This window comes from Bombina bombina, chromosome 4 (assembly GCF_027579735.1).
Source record: "Bombina bombina isolate aBomBom1 chromosome 4, aBomBom1.pri, whole genome shotgun sequence".
Lineage (NCBI taxonomy): Eukaryota > Metazoa > Chordata > Amphibia > Anura > Bombinatoridae > Bombina > Bombina bombina.
In genome coordinates this window covers 460,224,634-460,243,854 of record NC_069502.1, presented here as the reverse complement: position 1 = coordinate 460,243,854, position 19,221 = coordinate 460,224,634, and the positions used below count along the sequence as shown (strand labels likewise).

Below are 19,221 nucleotides of genomic sequence, written 5' to 3'. Positions count from 1 at the left end.
CTCCAAGCAGTCAGACGCAGAGAAATTAGATTTGGATGTTTGAAAGGACCCTGTATTAGAAGGTCCTGCCTCATTGGTAGTGTCCATTGTGGCACAGATGACATGTCCACTAGGTCTGCATACCAGGTCCTGCGTGGCTATGCAGGCGCTATTAGAATCACCGAAGCCCTCTCCTGCTTGATCCTGGCAACCAGACGAGGGAGGAGAGGAAACGGTGGAAAAACATAGGCCAGATTGAAGGACCAAGGCGCTGCTAGAGCATCTATCAGCACCGCCTGGGGATCCCGGGACCTGGACCCATAAAGAGGAAGCTTGGTGTTCTGACGAGACGCCATCAGATCCAATTCTGGAGTGCCCCATAGCTGAGTCAGCTGGGCAAATACCTCTGGGTGGAGTTCCCACTCCCCCGGGTGAAAAGTCTGACGACTTAGAAAATCCGCCTCCCAGTTGTCTACTCCTGGGATGTGAATTGCTGAGAGATGGCAAGAGTGATCCTCCGCCCACCTGGTTTTGGTTACTTCCATCATTGCTAAGGAACTCCTTGTTCTCCCTTGATGATTGATGTAAGCTACAGTCGTGATGTTGTCCGACTGAAATCTGATGAATTTGGCCGCAGCTAGCTGAGGCCATGCCTGAAGCGCGTTGAATATCGCCCTCAGTTCCAGAATGTTTATTGGGAGAAGAGCTTCTTCCCGAGACCATAAGCCCTGAGCTTTCAGGGAGTCCCAGACTGCACCCCAGCCCAACAGACTGGCGTAGGTCGTTACGATGATCCACTCTGGCCTGCGGAAACACATTCCCTGAGACAGGTGATCCAGAGACAACCACCAGAGAAGAGATTCTCTGGTCCCCTGGTCCAACTGTATTTGAGGATACAAATCTGCATAATCCCCATTCCACTGTTTGAGCATGCATAGTTGCAGTGGTCTGAGGTGTATCCGTGCAAAACGGACTATGTCCATTGCCGCTACAATTAGTCCGATTGTCTCCATGCACTGAGCTACAGATGGCTGAGGAATGGAATGAAGAGCTCGGCAAGTAGTTAAGAGTTTTAACTTTCTGACCTCCGTCAGAAATATTTTCATATCTACCGAGTCTATTAGTGTTCCTAGGAAGGGAACTCTTGTGAGGGGGGAGAGAGAACTCTTTTTGATGTTCACCTTCCACCCGTGAGACCTCAGAAAGGCCACTACAATTTCCGTGTGAGACTTGGCTATTTGGAAAGTCGACGCCTGAATTAAGATGTCGTCTAGATAAGGCGCCACTGCTATGCCCCGCAGTCTTAGAACCACCAGGAGGGACCCTCAGGCGAACCTGAGAAACTGGTGATGATCTTTGTGGATAGGAATGTGCAGATACGCATCCTTTAGATCCACGGTAGTCATATATTGACCCTCCTGGATCATTGGTAAGATTGTCCGAATGGTCTCCATCTTGAATGATGGGACTCTGAGGAATTTGTTTAGAATTTTGAGATCCAGGATTGGTCTGAAAGTCCCTTCTTTCTTGGGAACCACAAACAGGTTTGAGTAAAAACCCAGCCCTTGTTCCGCAATTGGAACTGGGTGAATTACTCCCATTGTATGAAGGTCTTCTACACAGTGTAAGAACGGCTCTTTCTTTGTCTGGTCTGTAGACAAACGAGAAATGTGGAACCTTCCCCTTGGAGGGGAGTCCTTGAATTCTAGAAGATATCCCTGGGATACAATCTCTAAGGCCCAGAGATCATGTACGTCTCTTGCCCAGGCCTGAGCGAAGAAAGAGAGTCTGCCCCCTACTAGATCCGGTCCCGGATCTGGGGCTACCCCATCATGCTGTCTTGGAGGCAGCTGCAGGCTTCTTGGCCTGTTTACCCTTGTTCCAGCCCTGGTAAGGTTTCCAGGCTAGCCTGGGTTGTGAAGTGTTACCCTCTTGCTTTGTAGCAGGGGAGGATGAAGCGAGGCCGCTCCTGAAATTCCGAAAGGAACGAAAATGATTTTGTTTTTATCTTAAAGGACTTGTCCTGAGGGAGAGCATGGCCTTTTCCCCCAGTGATTTCTGAAATAATCTCTTTCAATTCAGGCCCGAAGAGGGTCTTTCCTTTGAAAGGGATGTTCAAGAGTCTGGATTTTGACGACACATCGGCCGACCAGGACTTTAGCCATAGCGCCCTGCGCGCTAAAATGGTGAAACCAGAATTCTTTGCCGCTAACTTAGCTAGTTGGAAAGCGGCATCTGTGATAAAAGAATTAGCCAGCTTAAGAGCCTTAATTCTGTCCATAATGTCCTCATATGAGGTCTCCGTCTGGAGCGCATCTTCCAGCGCCTCGAACCAGAAAGCAGCTGCAGTAGTTACAGGAACAATGCACGCAATAGGTTGGAGAAGAAAACCTTGTTGAACAAAAATTTTCTTAAGTTTATCCATAGGGTCTTTAAAAGCACAACTGTCTTCAATTGGTATGGTTGTGCATTTAGCAAGTGAAGAAACAGCCCCCTCCACCTTAGGGACCGTCTGCCACGAGTCCCGCATGGGGTCAGATATGGGGAACATTTTCTTAAAAACAGGAGGGGGAACAAACGGAATACCTGGTCTATCTCACTCCCTAGTAACAATATCTGCAATCCTCTTAGGGACCGGGAACACATCAGTGTAAACAGGAACTTCTAGGTACTTGTCCATTTTACACAATTTCTCTGGAACCACCAAAGGGTCGCAGTCATCCAGAGTAACTAATACCTCCCTGAGCAATAAGCGGAGGTGTTCTAGTTTAAATTTAAAAGCCAACGTATCTGAATCTGTCTGAGGAGCAACCTTTCCCGAATCGGAAATTTCTCCCTCAGACAGCACATCCCTCGCCCCTACTTCAGAGCGTTGTGAGTGTATATCGGATACGGCTACTAAAGCGTCAGAATGCTCAGAATCTGTTCTTAAAACAGAGCTATCACGCTTTGCAGGTAACACGGGCAGTTTAGATAAAAACACTGAGAGGGTATTATTCATAACTGCCGCCAAGTCTTGCAAGGTAAAAGAGTTAGACGCACTAGAGGTGCTAGGAGGTGCTAGGCGCCGCTTGAGCGGGCGTAACTGGTTGTGACACTTGGGGATAGGTTAACGGGCTAACCTCATTACCTTCTGTCTGAGAATCATCTTGGGCCACATTTTTAAGTGCAACAATATGTTCTTTAAAGTGTATAGACATATCAGTACAAGTGGGAAACGTTCTGAGAGGGGGTTAAACCATGGCTTCTAAACACATTGAACAAGGATTTTCCTTGGTGTCAGACATGTTTAACAGACTAGTTTTAATACAAACAGGCTTGGAAATCACTTTAATCAAGTATAAACACACTTTGAAAAAAACGTTACTGTACCTTTAAGGAATAAAAAAGGCACACAATTTTACCAAACAGTGAAAAATGCAGCAAACTTTTCAAAATTTTTACAGTTTGTACCTAAAGCATTAGTAAGATTGCACCACTAGCAATAAAAACGATTAACCCCTTAATGCCCAAACCGGATCGACAGTAAGCCAACAACCGGTTAAAAAAGCTTCAGCACCTTGCCACAGCTCTGCTGTGGCCCTACCTGCCCTTAGGAACCAGATTTGTGGGGAAAAGGCTTCTTATAGGCCCTCAAACTGCAGCAGGACCCTCTATGTGAAACAGCCTGAACTTCTAGTCAAATAAATTGCGCATCTGAGGCGCGAAATTAGGCCCCTCCCACCTTACTCCGGTGCTGTGAGGCTTAAAGAAACACTCCTAAGTGTTTTAATAATAGCCATGTGGGTAACAACCCCTGAAAGAAACCCTAAGGAACCTTCAAAGTGTCTCAAAAAACAATATTTTTCAATAAAAACCGTTTGCCATTAAGTAGTGTCAACCAGCATAAACTAGCCCTGTTATGTAAGCTTGCAATTCCATACTTAGTCTCTGAATACAGCTTACCCTTCCCTCATGGGGATATTATCAGTCTTTTCTAGCATTATCACAGTCTTGTCTAGAAATAAATGACTGAACATACCTTATTGCAGCCTAACCTGCAAACCGTTCCCCCCAACTGAAGTTTTCTTGTACTCCTCAGTCCTTTGTGGGAACAGCAGTGGATTTTAGTTACAACCTGCTAAAATCATCTTCCTCCCTGCAGAACTCTTCATCTCCTTTCTGCTAGAGAGTAAATAGTACACACCGGTACCATTTAAAATAACAAACTTTTGCTTGTAGAAAATAAAAACTACATTTCTAACACCACATTCACTTTACCCTTCCGATTGCTTAGAGCCGGCAAAGAGAATGACTGGGGGGTGGAGCTAGAGGGGGAGCTATATGGACAGCTCTGCTGTGTGCTCTCTTTGCCACTTCCTGTTGGGAAGGAGAATATCCCACAAGTAAAGGATGAATCCGTGGACTCGATATATTTTACAAGAGAAATATAATATAGGTGGCGGCGGTGTAGAGGGCTCACATTAGGGGGTTAGATATATAATGTAGGTGGCGGCGGTGTAGAGGGCTCACATTAGGGGGTTAGATATATAATGTAGGTGGCGGCGGTGTAGGCGGCTCACATTAGGGGGTTAGATATATAATATAGGTGGCGGCGGTGTAGGGGGATTAGATTAGGAGTTAATAATTTTAATATAGGTGGCAGCGGTGTAAGGGGGTCAGATTAGGGGGTGGTACATATAATGTAGGTGGCGGCGGGGTAGGGGGCTCACATAAGGGGTTAATTAAAATAGGTGGCGGCGGTGTTGGGGGATCATATTACGGGGTAATATAGTTAATGTAGCTGGCGGCGGGGTCCGGGAGCGGCGGTTTAGGGGTTAATATATTTATTGTTAGGAGTGAGAGGGGGGGTTGCGGATAGAGGGGTATACGTGTCGGGCTATGTTTGGGAGGCGTGTTAGACAGTAACGGGAGATTTAATATTTTAGTCAGTTTTTTTATGCAGCGGCAGTTTCTAAAGTGCCGTAAGTCACTGGCGACTCCAGAAATTTGTACTTACGCAGATTTCTGGACATCGCTAGTTTGTCAGACTTACGGCACTTTAGCAACTGCCGGCAATGTATATGAGATAGCTCGATGTGCGAGCTGAAACTACGGGCGGCACAGGTTTCCACGCTTGCGCCGAAACCTGAGCCGTATATCGGACCGCGCCCGTGGTGCTTAATGTTTGTGCAATATAGGTATAGGTTTTGCAGTAAACCTGCCAATGACTGGAGCTTGTACTATAAGTCTGTGATACTAAATATTATGGCAAAGGTTTTGTTATTAAAGTAAGATAATGTCTGATTGAGAACCAGGAAGTGAACCAGTTCTCCACATACAAACAAGTACCTGATTTAATAATACTGGCATATAGTAATAATTAGGCAACTACCAGGTGTTCAGATCAACTTTTGGCAAATGATCATCACATTGTAACTAAAGATGGATGTGCACTTAAGGCAGCTAACTGAACACAATGTGCATTTATAAAATATATTTTTATATTGCAGTGTCTTGTTTTAAAGAACGTTTTACATAAAAAAAAAAAAAATTGATAAAATTCAGGAGGCTTTTTCCGAACTATGTCCCAGGATGCCAAAAAATGACACTTTTTCTAACAAAATGCCAGCTTTTATTTATTTTTTAATATATTTTTCAATGTTTTGTATGCAAATCTTTTGCAATGCAGTAATTAATTTCCAAATGCATATGTAAAAAAACAAACTTTAATGTCCTTTTAGGTTACATGTAGATTCCAGGACCTTCCCCCAAGGGTAACTCTTCCCTGGCGAATAACACATGTGTAGCGTCCCTGAGTCACTTTATCAGCTTGCAGGACCAGAAATTGTGGGAACAATGAAATGAGTCCATGGGAGGAGGAAAGGATGCGTCTTCTGTCCTTAAACCAACTGTAACAAAGTAAGGGAATAGGTGGCTGAAATATGGCGAAAGAAGGCATTCTTATTCAAAAATTGTCTGGTTAGCGCAAGACCTCCCATAAAGGGTTAGGGCTAAAATAAAAGTTGCACCAAACACAACATAAATACATTAAAATATTCTGTTACATAGAATTTATTTATTTTTATGTTTCAATCATTTTTATTGTTTTTTTCAATTGTAACTAAAAGGATACAACATACATAAAAAGAAGAAATAATAAATAAAGAAAAAAAAACAAACAAAAAAAACTAAAGAAAATACAAGGTGTAGTAAGCATATCAATTAGTCAATTGACAATAAGTACAAGACTGTTACAGTTGAATACTTTGGAAGGGAGAAATAGAAGGGAAAAAGAATAGGAAACTCATCTTCTTTTCTATGATAGATTCCCTACCTTCACTTCTGTGATTACCTTTATAGCCAAAAAAAAAAAAAAAAACAATAAAAGGGGAAAAAGCTTGTCATATTAAAACAAGTTAGGTCTGCATGGTAAGGATTCTTAGAGCAGGCTCTCCCACCTAAATCAACCGTTACTATGTATGTGAGGAGGATCTGTTCTTAGTTGCTGTATAAGAAATCCATGGTTCCCAGATCAGGAAGAATTTGTCTTTGGAATCCATTATATCCACTGCTGTGTTGGACATTTGATATATATTATATATTTTATGTTCCACTATTTTAAAATCTAGAATAGAGGTCTTCCAGAATCTTGCAATGCAAAGTCTGGATACAGTGCATATATTAAATATTAGTTTGTTTGAGTGTTTAGGTAAATTTCTAATAGGATGCTGGAGTAATGCGGTTTCTGGGGAAAGCTGGATCTCAGTGTTAAGAACTCTGGATAATAGATTGGAGGTTTTATTCCAAATATATGTTATAAAAGGACATGACCACCACATATGGATGTATGTCCCCTCGCATTGGCAACCTCTAAAGCAGTGTAGTCTTTCTACTCTACCCTGAGGAGTGAATGTGAGGGGGGGGGGGGGGTCTGATACCACCTGTATGCAGTTTTTAAGTAATTTTCTTTTAAATTAGTGCAACAGCTAAAAGTAGTTCCCTGTTTAAATAATTTTATCCACTGCGGTGGGGTGAATTCCTTGAGATCAGATTCCCATTTGGTCATGAAGCTAAACTTTGGCAGAGTGGAGGGGCTATTAATAAGTGGGTATATTAGACCAATGGTTCCCTTCGTTCTTTGGCTAGCCAGGCATAACCTGTTTAGACAAGTAACTGTCATATTAATGTCTCTATTTATATTTGATTTCAGTTGAAGACATTGATACCAGCATTTGTTATCTGTTGGCTACAGTTAGGTAAGTTTTCCAGGAGGATGGACGATCACCTTTATTGACCCAGAGTAGGTGGTCTAGATAGAGCAGGGACATAATTGTATACTCGGTTACCCATAGGGCATCCTCCCTTCCATTATGCCACAAGACAGCTTGTGCAAATCTAATAGCTGAATAATTATAGGAGACCAAATCTGGTACTCCAATCCCCCCATGAGATCTGTGTCTAATAATAACTTTATTAATAATTCAATGTCTGCCTCTTCCCCAGATAAAGTTTATGAGGTCGTTTTGCATATTTTTTAGTTCTGAGACTTTAGTGGTTAAGAGAAAAGCCCTAAATAGGTAGAGAATTTTCGGTAAGATAGTTATCTTAAGGGCTACTATACATCTGCATAGTGACAATTTTAAGGGATGCCATTTATCTAATAACTTCCTAATATTCATGAATAAAGGTTTAAAATGTAGGTTGTATAAGTCTTTCAGGTTGCTGGAAATATTAACTCCTAGGTACTTAATGCTTTTTTAGCCCATATAAAGTCGAAGTTTATTTCAATATGTTTCTTAGTATGTGGAGGTATCTTTAACCCAATGCATTCACATTTCCCTTGATTTATTTTGTATCCCCGAGATGTCTGAGAAAGAACGAATAAGGTTATATAATATAGGCAAGGAGATTAGTGGGCAGTCTATGTTTAAAAAATACAAACCCAAGCTAAAGTTACAAAAAATAAAAAAAGTAAAATTACAGAAAAAAATAAAGAAAGCTATCCAAAATAAAAAATGTAAATCTAAACTAATACCCCTATAAAAAATCCCTCCCAAAATAACCCCCCCTAATCTAATACTAAACTACCAATAGCCCTTAAAAGGGCCCATTGTAGGGAATTGCCCTAAGTTAAACAGCTCTGTTACTTAAAAAAAATTACCAATTACCCCCATCAGTAACTCTTCCCACCAACCAAACCCCCCAAAATACAAAAACCTAACACTAAAAAAAACCTAAACTACCTATTGCCCCTAAAGGGGCATTTGTATGGGCATTGCCCTTAAAAGGGCAATCCGCCCATTCCAGCTCAAAAAACCCTAATCAAAAAAAAAAAGCCACCCCCAAAAAAACTAAAAAAACTAAGACTAAGCCCCAAATAGGTACTCACCGTTCCTGAAGTCTGGCGGAAAAGGTCTTCTTCCAGGCGGCTCCATCATCTTCTATCTTCATCCGGAATGAAGGCAGCACAGAGCTGTCTTCCCCAATGCGTGGATCCTCAGCGGCAGTCCTCAACGGCGGCGGTCCTCGGCGGCATGGATGCTTCTCTTCATCCGATGTCCATCATACACTGAAGATTGAATGCAAGGTACCACAATCAATTTGGGGTACCTTGCATTCGTTTTGGCTGAAATTTTGAAATCAGCCAATAGGATTAGATCTGTTCAAATCAGCCAATAAGATTTCAGTAGCTCTCATCCTATTGGCTGATTTAAAAATCTCAGTCAATAGGAATGCAAGGTACCCCAATAAATATGGGGTACCTTGCATTCAATCTTCAGTGTGCGACAGATGATCGCATGAAGAGGAGCCTCTACGGCGCTGAGGACTGCCGCCGCTGAGGACCGAAGCTGAGGATCCACAAATTGGGGAAGTGTCAGGGTTTTCTCCCTGCTGCCTTTTGTCTTTCTGCGGGGGAGGGGTCGTTGAGGGGAGGGTACTGTCAGGGTTTTCTCCCTGTTGTGTTTGCCATGTGCTGCTGGCAGTAATTTTACTCACCTCTCTTCCTGACTATGGTGCATTGTGGGGGATGCTGCTCATTACCTGCACTTCCTTTTATGGCCAGACTGGTGTGCATCATCCATGTGAGACAGGATGCAGTCTCAGAATTGTGATGTCATCACTTATTATTTAAAGGGCCTCTGTTCTGTATGCTTTGCCTTTGCAAAGACCTGTTTGTGAGAGATCCTGTGTATTACCTGGCTGCCTAACGTCCTTCCTGGTTCCTGATCCCTGGCTTGTTCCTGACTCTGCTGTTTTCCTTGTTCCTGATTCTGGCTCGTCTGACTATTCACTTTGGCTCCTGACTTGGCTAGCCTGACTACCAGCTCTGATTTTGACTCCTGGCTTGTTATTTGACTTGTGGACTTTTTATTATTTTTTTCTATTAATAAAGGTGTGATTATTTTTGCACTTCTCGTCTCAGTCTGATTCCTGGCACCCTGACATTATGCAAAGGCCATGAATCCTGATGGTGCTAATAATCCACCTTTACCTGCCATCATTTGCAGGATGAATGAACAGGATCACCGCTTGGATCAATTTGCACTAGCCCTGCAAACCCTGCTGACTCGCACTGCACATTTGGACCAAAGTGTCCCGCAAGTTATGGCTGCACCTAGTCCTACCAGGAGCATGTCCGGTTCTGCACCTCTACCTCAGCGATATGGAGGCGATCCTAATCAGTGCAGAGGGTTTTGGAACCAGGTGGGCATTTACTTTGAGATGTTACCTCAGGCGTTTCCCTCTGACAGAGCCAAGGTGGGATTTCTCATCTCGTTACTCTCTGACACAGTTCTTGCCTGGGCTAATCCCTTGTGGGAGACTAATAAAACTGTGATTTCAAATTACCCTGAATTTGTGGCCTCCTTTCGAAGGGTATTTGATGTTCCGGCTCGCTCCTCCTCTGCTGCTAAACGACTCCTGTCCATTCAGCAAGGTACAAGATCTGTTGCTCAGTATGCTATAGAGTTCCGTTCGCTTGCCTCAGAGGTAGGTTGGAACAATGAAGCCCTTGTTGCCGCCTTCTTTCATGGGCTCTCTGATGCGATTAAAGACTAAGTTGCTGCCAGAGATTAACCAGAGGATCTTGAGGCATTGGTGTCTTTTTTGATCCTAATTGACATCAGACTCAGAGAGAGGCTCTCTTTCAAGGAGCGCTTGCAGAAGTCTCCTGTTCTGTTGTCTCCTACGTGTTCGTTCCCACCTATGCCTCCCTATCCTCCCATGCCTCCTGGTCCTGAGTCACCAGGTACTGCTGAGCCGATGCAGCTGGGATTCACGCGTCTCTCCGCGGCGGAGAGGGCCTTTAGGAGGAGGGAGGGGCTCTGCCTCTATTGTGGGTTACAGGGCCACCTTTTGAAGTCTTGTCCTACACGGCCGGGAAATGCTCACACCTAAGGTCCTGTCGGGGGCAGACCTTGGGTGGTTTATCCTCATCCCCGGAACCGCTTAAGGAGAAACCGTTGGTCATGGTTGTCCTTTCCTGGGTGGACTCCTCCATAGTCACTCAGGCTCTTGTTGACTCCGGTGCTGCGGGCTATTTCATTGACAGTGTATCTAAGTACTCCATTCCTGTTTTGCCTCCGTCCGTTCCACTTGCTATTGAGGCCATTGATGGCAGGCCCCTTCAGCCCGCAATTGTTACTCACGAAACTGCTCCGTTGTCTATGGCTGTTGGGGCTCTCCATTTTTAAACCCTCCAGTTCCAGGTGATAAACTCTCTGCATTTCCGGTTGTTCTGGGTTATCCCTGGCTCCAAAAGCACAATCCCAGTCTTGACTGGCGCAGGTCCGAAACTTTGTCATGGTCCCCGCAATGTATTTCCACTTGTCTTCAGAAACCAGTTAAAGTCTTGTGCACTTCTTCGGTATCTCAATTGCCAGAGGAGTACCGAGAGTTCCTAGATGTGTTTGACAAGGTGCGTGCCGGTACGTTGCCTCCTCACCGGTCTTATGATTGTGCCATAGACCTGCAACCCAGAGCCATTCCTCCTCGGGGCCGGGTGTAGTCTGTCTGTTGCAGAGAATTGTGCTATGGAGGAGTATGTTGCCGATGCTCTGTCGCGGGGATCATCCACAAATTCTGCTCTCCTGCAGGGGCTGGCTTCTTCTTTGTGAAGAAAAAGGGTGGCGAGTTAAGACCATGTATCGATTATAGGGGTCTTAATCGTCTTACCATTAAGAATGCTTACCCTATTCCGCTTATTTCAGAACTCTTTGACCGCCTCAAGGGAGCTACGGTCTTTACTAAACTTACTTGATTTGAGAGGAGCGTACAATTTCGTTAGGATTAAGGAGGGCTACGAAAGGAAAACAGCATTTAACACCAGGAGCGGGCATTATGAGTATCTTGTAATGCCCTTTGGCCTATGTAATGCTCCTGCTGTTTTTCAGGAATGTATTAATGATGTCCTACGAGATATGTTGCAACAGTGTGTTGTGGTGTACTTAGACGACATCCTCATACACTCACCCAGACTTGAGGCTCATCGTTCTGATGTTACACAGGTTCTTCAGAGACTACGCGAGAACGGCCTGTTTTGTGAGTTCCATCAGACTCAAGTAACCTTCCTAGGTTATGTTATCTCCGTTGCAGGGTTCTCCATGGATCCTGACAAGTTATCTGCAGTTCTGCAGTGGCCTCACCCAGTTGGTCTTCGATCTATTCAAAGTTTTTTGGGGGTCGCCAATTACTATAGAAAGTTTATTAAAAACTTTTCTTCCTTGGTCAAACCTATCACAGACATGACCCGTAAAGAGAATGATCCATTCCATTGGTCACCTACTGCCATTAAGGCCTTTGATAATCTTAAGAATGCCTTTGCTGCTGCTCCAGTTCTGGCTCATCCTAACCCTGTCCTGCCTTTCATTCTTGAGGTCGATGCGTCTGAGACTGGAGTAGGTGCCCTCTTGTCTCAATGTCCTATGCCTGACGGTTCCTTGCATCCATGTGGTTTCTTCTCTAAGAAATTGTCTCCAGCAATTATGAAATTGGCGACAGGGAATTACTGGCCATAATTTTGGCACTTAAGGAATGGAGGCATCTTCTCGAGGGTACTAGCATGCCAGTGCTCATTCTTACTGACCACAAGAATTTAACTTATCTATCTGAAGCAAAACGTTTGTCGCCCCGACAGGCCAGATGGGCGCTATTTTTGTCTCGGTTTAATTATGTGGTCTCCTACCTGCCTGGTAGTAAGAATGTTAGGGCTGATGCCCTCTCTCGACAATTTTTGCCTCTGTCCAAGGAGGAGTCTGTACCTACTCCTGTTATACCTCCTGACCATATTTTGGCTACCATACGTACTAATTTGACTTCTCCCTTGGGGGAGGAGATCCTGGCTGCACAAACCAATGCACCTCCTGAGAAACCTAGTGGTAAGTGTTTTGTTCCTGAGAATCTTCAAACTAAACTTTTGCACACTTACCACTATCCTAAAGCCGCAGGTTACCCAGGCAAGAACCAAATGATTTGGTCTGTCACTCGACAATTCTGGTGGCCAGGTCTTTGTTCTGATGTTGCTGCGTATGTTGCCTCCTGCTCAGTTTGTGCACAGAATAAGACTCCTCGACGTCTTCCTGTGGGTCTTCTTCAACCTATTGCTAATGGTGAGCGTCCTTGGACACATCTTTCCATGGACTTCATTGTCGAGCTCCCTGTTTCCAATGGCAATACTGTTAGCCTTATGGTGGTTGACCGTTTTTCTAAAATGTCACATTGCATTCCCTTGATCAAGCTGCCTACCGCTCAGGAGCTTGCTTCAATTTTTGCCCGGAAGGTCTTCCGTTTACATGGGTTACCCAAGGAGATAGTGTTGGACCGGGGTAGCCAGTTTGTCTCCAGATTTTGGCGTTCCTTTTGTGTTCAATTGGGGATCCAGCTTTCCTTCTCCTCGGCATATCACCCTCAATCCAATGGGGCTGCGGAACGGTCTAATCAAGCTCTGGAACAGTTCCTCCGTTGCTATGTCTCAGATCACCACAATAATTGGTCTGAACTGTTACCTTGGGCAGAGTTTGCTCGTAATAGTGCTATTAATGCTTCCTCCAAGTTATCCCCGTTCATGGCGAATTATGGGTTTCAACCATCCTTGTTGCCCGATTCATTCATGTCTCGGGTATTCCGGTTTTGGAAGAGCATCTCCGGCAACTCCGTTCCACGTGGGTGCAGATTCAGGATTGCCTTCATCGTTCTATGCAGCGCCAAAAGTTCCAGGCTGATCGTAGGCGTCTGCCCGCACCTTCCTACCAGGTTGGTGAGAGAGTTTGGCTGTCCTCCCGCAACTTGAACCTTCGTGTGCCTTCCAATAAATTGTCTCCCCGTTATGTTGGTCCTTTTCGAATACTCCGACGGGTTAATCCTGTGGCCTACGCTCTTGACCTTCCTCCTGCTATGCGCATCTCCAATGTTTTTCATGTCTCCCTCTTGAAACCATTGGTTTGTAATTGGTTTACCACTGTGTTGCCTCGTCCCCGTCCTATCTTTGTTGACAACCATGAGGAGTATGAGGTCAGCAGCATTATTGACTCTCGTATGTCCAGGGGCCATGTACAGTATTTGGTTCACTGGAGGGGCTACGGTCCCGAGGAGCGTTCTTGGGTTCCCTCCTCTGATGTTCATCCTCCCGCCCTCCTCCGTGCCTTCCATGCCCGTTTCCCCAATAAGCCTTTTGTCTTTCCGTGGGGGAGGGGTCGTTGAGGGGAGGGTACTGTCAGGGTTTTCTCCCTGTTGTGTTTGCCATGTGCTGCTGGCAGTAATTTTACTCACCTCTCTTCCTGACTATGGTGCATTGTGGGGGATGCTGCTCATTACCTGCACTTCCTTTTATCGCCAGACTGGTGTGCATCATCCATGTGAGACAGGATGCAGTCTCAGAATTGTGATGTCATCACTTATTATTTAAAGTGCCTCTGTTCTGTATGCTTTGTCTTTGCGTTGTCTCAGACCTGTTTGTGAGAGTTCCTGTGTATTACAAATGCCCCTTTAGTTTTTAATTTTTTGTAATTTTAGATAATTTTTTTTGTAATTTAATGTTAGGTTTTATTTAAGTGTAACTTAGTATTGGGGTTAATTTATGGAGTGTGAGGTGAGGGGGCTCAGTAATTAAATTAGTTATTGGCATTGTGGTGGGTTGGCTGTTTAGGAGTTATTAGGTTAATTAGGTTTATTGCAATGTGGGGGTTTGTCGGTTTAGGGGTTAATATTTTAATTATGTTATTTGTGGATTAGGGGTTAATGACTATTATTTTGCGAAGTGGGGGGTTGGCGGTTTCTGTGTTTGTTAATGCTTCGTGCGGGAGGTTAGTTTTTTTGTTATACTTCGTGTGGGCAGTTACATGTTTTTTATTTATTTATTGCGGACAGTTACGTGTTTTTTTTGTTATTTTGTGCGGACGGTTGCGTGTTTTTTTTTTGTTTTTTTTTAAGGCTTCGGGTTTGCCTACGCTGCATCCAGGTGGATTCCAAAAATGCCATTTTTGGAATCCACCGGGATGCAGCTTCTCTGCATCCAGGTGTATTCTTTTTGGCTGATTCTTTTGGCTTCGCTGCATCCAGGTGGATTCTTTTGGCTGCACGCACAGCCAACATTATTTTGGCTACCTCGCGCAGCCAACATTCCTTTGAAGATAGGTGCACAACTGGCGACACCAACGGACGCGTTACAAACGCGATTATAGTATAGATATATATTTCTTTTAAATATATAGCAAAAGGGAGAGTATAAAGTCTAGCTCTATCTAGTATATATATTATATTCTAAAAGCCCCAATCACGGGCAATGGTGCAGACCCTTAAGTAATAAGTTCCAAAACAAAAAAAAGAAGAGAAAGGAGGATGATGGAAAACTTAGGCACTTTAAGACATAACAAAACATATAAAATTAATCTTAAAAACAGGGGCACTTTCATTTATTAAATTTTTTTAAAGACGCATTTGTAAAATAATTAGTTTAGTTATGGCAAACATTGCGCTGTTCCTCTACCCGCATCTCATACTGTATTTAGTTGATTGATGACAAATCCGGCTTCATTCAATCATTTCGATCCCCCTTTGGTGTCCAGCTCGTGGCGCACACAACAATTGGATTAAGCCGGATTCGTCATCGATCAACTAAATACAGTATGAGATGCAGGCGGAGGAACAGTGCAATCTTTGCCATAACTAAATGTTAATTATTTTAAAATGAACCGTCTTTAAATAATGTAATGTTTGAAAGTACCCTTGTTTTTAAGATTAATTTTATATGCTGAGTATTAAAGGGACATGCCACCCACATTTTTTCTTTTATGATTTAGAAAGAGAATGCAATTGTAAACATCTTTCTAATTTACTTATATTATCTAATTTGTATTATTCTCTTGATATTCTTTGATGAAAAGCATATCTAGATATGCTCACTAGCTGCTGATTGGTTGCTGCACATAGAAGCATCATGTGATTGGCTCACCATGTGCATTGCTTTCTCTTCAAATAAGGATATTTAACAAATGAAGCAAAATAAATTATGGAAGTAAATTGTAATGTTGTTTAAATTTATATTCTCTATCTGAATAATGAAAGAAAGATTTTGGGTTTAGTGGCCCTTTAAAGTGTATAAAGTTTACAATCACTTTAAGGAACATTCCACATTTTCATTTGTCTCTGATTGGTCACAGTAAATTGATTTCCCCAAGCTTTTTAAGAGGTTTAACCTTGATTTGCAAATCTTGATTTGCAAAAGTTAACTGTCCCTTTGTGTAATACTGCAAAAGATATACATTCAAAATAAATAGTTTAAAATTATTTTAAACTGTCACTCTGTTAGCACAGTGTGAAGGGTGTTCCAAATTAAAATGAAATTGCTTTAAAACACATATCCCTTGGTTGTAGCCAACTAAAGCTTGCAGTTAATGAGTTTGTGCACTATTGAAACCTGTGCAAATATGAGCAGAGATACAAAGCAAAGAGATAGCACTGTGGGCAAGCTATAATGGGTGTTAAAGATAATGGATTCAAAAACAAAAGTGAATAGCAACTCGTGGAACATGGTTAATTATTTGTTGTTGTGATAAATGTTTTATTTCTCATATTGTATGAACTCTGCATGGACGGTTTGTTGTAAACTGTATACTCTCTTCTCTGTAATGCAATGCAGAAATTACAATAAAAACATTGTTAAAAAAAACAAAAAAAAAAACAATCCCTGTGCAGTCAGGAAAATTTCAGCTGAACTCTAGTCTCTCTAGCAAGAGGAACAATCGCAATTTTGAGGAGAATTTTACAGTAAAAAAAACGAAACAAAAAATATGAAGGTATACTGTGATTTCTTATGTTCTTATGTTCCTTAATAAAACATTTTGAATAATTTTGACCATAGTAAAAATAAGGGCCCAGTGATTCTCCAGCTTCTTTTATGCTGCAAATCATTCATTTTTAAAAAAAAAGTTTTTTTCTTTCCTAAGATATGGTGAGTCCACAACGTCATCAATTACTAGTGGGAATATCTCTCCTGGCCAGCAGAAGGCGGCAAAGAGCACCACAGAAAAGCTGTTAAATATCGCTCCCCTTCCCATAACCCCCAGTCATTCTTTTTGCCTCTGTCAATGGAGGAGGTGAAGTTTGATGTCTGAAGAAATAAAATCCTTTACTGGGATAGTTTTCCCTGCAAGCAAGGATTTGGGTATAGCTGTAGTCCACGTCAATCTCTGCTGCAGGTAGTGGTGGCTTTTAAGCAGTTAGGAAGTTGTAAGGTGGTGCTTACTTTCACCTAGATTACGAGTTTTGCGTTAACAGGGGTGCGGTGCTAACGAGCAGTTTATGCTCACCGCTCACTTACAGACAGCCCTTGTATTACGGGTTTTTACAAAATTGGCGTTAACCTCAAAAAAATGATCGTAGAGCAAAATTTTGCTCCACATCTCACCTCAATACCAGCGCTGCTTACGTTAGTGGTGAGCTGGCTGAACATGCTCGTGCACGATTTCCCCATAGCAATCACAGGGGGAGGGCCAGCTGAAAAAAAACCTAACACCTGCAAAAAAGCAGCGTTTAGCTCCTAACGCAGCCCCATTGATTCCTGTGGGGAAAATACATTTATGTCTACACCTAACACCCTAACATGAACCCCGAGTCTAAACACCCCTAATCTTACACTTATTAACCCCTAATCTGCCGCCCCCGACATCGCCGACACCTACATTATATTTATTAACCCCTAATCTGCCGCCCCAACGTCGCTGCCACTATATTAACGTTATTAACCCCTAAGTCTAAACCTAACACCACCTAACTTAAATATAATTTAAATAACTCTAAATAAAATAACTATCATTAACTAAATTATTCCTAATTAAAACTAAATACCTGTAAAATAAACCCTAAAATAGCTACAATATAACTAATAGTTACATTGCATCTATCTTAGGGTTTATTTTTATCCTCGTTTATTTTTATCCTCGTTAAAATAAAGACAAAAGTACCTGTAAAATAAAACATAAACTAAGTTACAATTACACCTAACACTACACTATAATTAAATTAATTCCCTAAATTAAATAAAATTATCTAAAGTACAAAAACAAACAAACACTAAATTACAGAAAATAATAAACAAATTACAAGATTTTTAAACTAATTACACCTAATCTAATCCCCCTAACAAAATAAAAAAGGGCCCCCAAAATAAAAAAAGCCCTACCCTACACTAAATTACAAATAGCCCTTAAAAGGGCCTTTTGCGGGGCATTGCCCCAAAGTAATCAGCTCTTTTACCTTTTAAAAAAATTACAACCCCCCCCAACATTAAAACCCACCACCCACACAACCAACCCTACTCTAAAACCCACCCAATCCCCCCCTTAAAAAAAACTAACAGTAACCCCTTGAAGATCACCTTACCGGGAGACGTCTTCATCCAGACGGGCAGAAGTCTTCATCCAAGCCGGGCAGAAGTGGTCATCCAGACGGCATCTTCTATCTTCATGCATCCGGCGTCCCTTCAATTCCGATTGGCTGATAGAATTCTGTTCCAATCAGCCAATAGAATGCGAGCTCAATCCTATTGGCTGGTTGCATCAGCCAATAGGATTTTTATCTACCTTAATTCTGATTGGCTGATAGAATTCTATCAGCCATTCGGAATTGAAGGGACGCCATCTTGGATGACGTCACTTAAAGGTATCTTCATTCAGTCGTAGCCGTTGGAAGAAGAGGATGCTCTGCATCGGATGTCTTGAAGATGGACCCGCTCCGCGCCGGATGGATGAAGACAGAAGATGCTATCTGGATGAAGACTTCTGCCCGTCTGGAGGACCACTTCTGCCCGTCTGGATAATTTAGATAATAACTATTTAATCACTATTCTACCTAGTTAAAATAAATACAAACTTGCCTGTAAAATAAAAATAAACCCTAAGATAGATACAATGTAACTATTAGTTATATTGTAGCTATTTTAGCGTTTATTTTACAGGTAAGTATTTAGTTTTAAATAGGAATAATTTAGTTAATGATAGTTATTTTATTTAGATTTATTTAAATTATATTTAAGTTAGGGGGTGTTAGGGTTAGGGTCAGACTTAGATTTAGGGGTTAATAACTTTAATATAGTGGCGGCAGATTAGGGGTTAATAAATTTAGGTAGGTGTCGGCAATGTTAAGGGAGGCAGATTAGGGGTTAATAATATTTAACAGTTTGCGAGGCGGGAGTGCAGCGGTTTAGGGGTTAATATATTTATTATAGTGGCGGCGATGTCCCGTTCGGCAGATTAGGGGTTAAAAAATGTATTTTAGTGTTTGCGATGTGGGAGGGCCTCGGTTTAGGGGTTAATAGGTAGTTTATGGGTGTTAGTGTACTTTTTAGCACTTTAGTTAAGAGTTTTATGCTACGGCGTTGTAGTTTAAAACTCTTAACTACAGATTTTAAAATGCGGTAGCAGTCTTAACAGGAGAGGGTCTACCGCTCACTTTTTGGCAGACTCGTAATACCGGCGCTATGCAAGTCCCATTGAAAAAAGAGGATACGCAATTTACGTAAGTGGATTTGCGGTATTTCTGAGTCTGGCCAAAAAAGTGAGTGGTACACCTGTACCTTCAAGAATCGTAATACCAGCGGGCGTTAAAAAGAAGCGTTGGGACCGGCCAACACTGTTTTTTAAGCCTAACGCAAAACTTGTAATCTAGCCGATAGTTTCCTAAGTATACTTTGTTGCCCATGGTACAGAAAGCCAGAGTTGGTTACTCTGTTCTTTCTTTTTTCCACAGGTCTCTGTAAGGAGTTTG

General features: G+C 42.4%; 1 protein-coding gene across 2 annotated transcripts in view; it reads right to left on the bottom strand.

Moving 5' to 3' along the window:
* Positions 1-5,570: 5,570 nt before the first annotated feature.
* LOC128656427 (matrix metalloproteinase-23) overlaps positions 5,571-19,221 on the bottom strand; it is a 132,253-nt gene continuing 118,602 nt past the window's right edge. For both annotated transcript variants that reach the window (XM_053710332.1, XM_053710330.1), the window contains one exon: positions 5,571-5,870. In XM_053710332.1, coding sequence (XP_053566307.1) covers positions 5,699-5,870 — 172 coding nt within the window. In that variant the 3' untranslated portion in view covers positions 5,571-5,698. The remainder of the gene's footprint in view (positions 5,871-19,221) is intronic.